Source organism: Nothoprocta perdicaria, unplaced genomic scaffold (assembly GCF_003342845.1).
Source record: "Nothoprocta perdicaria isolate Ctin4 unplaced genomic scaffold, notPer1 scaffold_667, whole genome shotgun sequence".
Classification (NCBI taxonomy): domain Eukaryota; kingdom Metazoa; phylum Chordata; class Aves; order Tinamiformes; family Tinamidae; genus Nothoprocta; species Nothoprocta perdicaria.
The window spans coordinates 17,562-19,617 of NW_020455940.1; the positions used below are offsets into that span (position 1 = coordinate 17,562).

At 50.5% G+C, this 2,056-nt stretch overlaps 1 protein-coding gene across 2 annotated transcripts in view; it reads right to left on the reverse strand.

The window, feature by feature from the left end:
* Window positions 1–1,260, reverse strand: part of LOC112956773 (olfactory receptor 12D1-like) — a 3,581-nt gene extending 2,321 nt beyond the window's left edge. Inside the window, exon 1 of one of the 2 annotated variants that reach the window (XM_026050251.1) lies at window positions 1,211–1,260. Coding sequence is in view for 1 of the 2 variants with exons in the window: in XM_026050252.1 (XP_025906037.1) it covers window positions 1,244–1,255 (12 nt within the window). In the remaining variant the exon portion in view is untranslated. The remainder of the gene's footprint in view (window positions 1–1,210) is intronic. The other variant, XM_026050252.1, reaches the window with a different exon arrangement.
* Window positions 1,261–2,056: the final 796 nt, after the last annotated feature.

Here is a 2,056-nt window from a genome sequence, read left to right on the forward strand (position 1 = left end):
ACTGTTCTCAGTGCTGTTCTGTGCAGAGGGCTGCTAAGATCATGAAGGCTGCAGAAAAGGTTTTAGGATTCTGCTAATGATGCCTAAGCATTTCTCCATCGTTTTTCATTCAAAACTTCAGCATACAACACCTGAAAACATATAGGAGAGGGCTGATGAGTGAATATTTTAGTCCTAAGACAGACACTTGCTGCTAGTCTGTGGTAGGAATGGAGATGATGGGCATGAAGAGAAACTGCAATTCRTGATAATCATKGAGAAGGTCACATGAGCTCTACAAGTAGAACCCAGGGCTGYTTCAGATGTCCCAGCACATGAGTGTCATTCAGCTTGAGAGCCACCAAGGCTCTCCGGACGCCAAAGATATTTACAGTCCCCGACTCCTCCTGCACAGAAGTGCCTGCAAGTGAGCATCTTCACATGGGGTTTTTCCATTCTCCACTTCCATGCTGGGTCATCAGTGCTGTTACATTAATACAGGCATCCATACCCACTGCGAGTCCATTAGAGCTTCCTGGATATCAGAATGTGGATACAAGGCAGGCAAGAGAGGGTTGAATACCAGCGGGGAGAGACAACCAAGGTTCATAAGGGGTCAGGCGGGATAGCTTTAATAAAGGGCTGACACAACAGGACACATGGGAGCCCTGGGAACCGCAGGGAGAAGTTGCCAGTTGGAGGTTGCTGGAAGAGCAGATCAGATGCGCAGGTTTATGTCCAGGCAGAACTAGATTCATGGTTCCTCMAGGGCCCTTAAATCTTCTAAAACTATCTCCTCACCTCAGCTGCTCCTGAGTAGATCCTGTCAAGGGAAAATGGGAAATGCCTTGCCTGGTGCTGATGGGAATTTGGTCAATGTGTAGTGTCTCACACTGCGCCTGCTCCCAAGTGCTCTGATGGTCAAGGCCTCCTCGCCAGATCTTCCTCAGCTCTTCTCATCACATACAAGAATCTTCCCCATGACTTTCATGTCCTTTCTAGTCCTTAGAGAAGAGGCAGAGGGATGTCCTGTTGTGTAGCAAGGGGCTGGGTGGGAAGCAGCAGAAAGAGGGGGAATTATGAGACACAACACACAGAGGTCAAGGCAAGTGGTTTGCTCGCTAAGAACAGACAGAGCTGGCGTGGACCTAGGAAGCAAGGTGGTGGTGTGAGAGGAAGGAGGGAGGAAGGAGAGCAGAAGGGAGCCACCCAAAGCAGGACGCATGCTGACCTGTTTGTTCCAGCCCAACAAAAAGCCCTACACCTTCTTCTCCATGCAGAGCAGCAGCTAACTCTCCTTCTAAGCTCGTCTACACAAGGAACCAGGCTCAACYGTGAGGATGTCAGTGATGACCTTTATRCCATCAGGTAGGGCCTCCCTGTGGACTCTTCTGGGCACTCTAAGGCCTTGCAGCACAAGGATCCACCGCGGCTGTCCCCAAGGTGCAAATCCACACCGTGCTTGGCATCCCAACCAGTGTTCCCTTCGGGAACAYGGAATTCTGGACTCAGGGAACCTGGAATTCCATGCCATTCTGGAACATCTCATTTTCCAGATGCATCATCACCTTTTTCCTCCCCATGGGGCAACATCTACCTTCTCCCAGGCATCAGAAAACTCCTCATTTGCCCTTCCAAAATGACTGGGACTACTGTCAAGGCACAGCGAGTACTCATAGGACTTAATGGCCTGAGCAGCCACCCCTGGGGCCTCCATGCATAGCTTCTGCCTGTGAACCCAACAGAGCAATTCCAGCTCTGCCCTGGGCCTTCCCTCTCTCTGCGTTGCACCGAAAAGTGTTTTCCAGCTCAGTCTGGGCTGGGTATAAATTCTAGACTCTCTCCACCCACTGTTTTCACTCAAGACCCCTTAACCACAACCCAGCTTGGCTTGAAGAACACACTGCTCTTATCTGTGGAGTCAGGCTCTAGGAATACCACCCGCCCCAGTCTTTTGGCTTCTTTAACCTGCACATCACACAAGAATTTATGTTTTTGGATGTGGGCATCCTGTATCGCAAGGCAGTATCCAGGGATAGAGGAACAGGTTTCCCACTGGCTGCCACCCTTGGCTCCT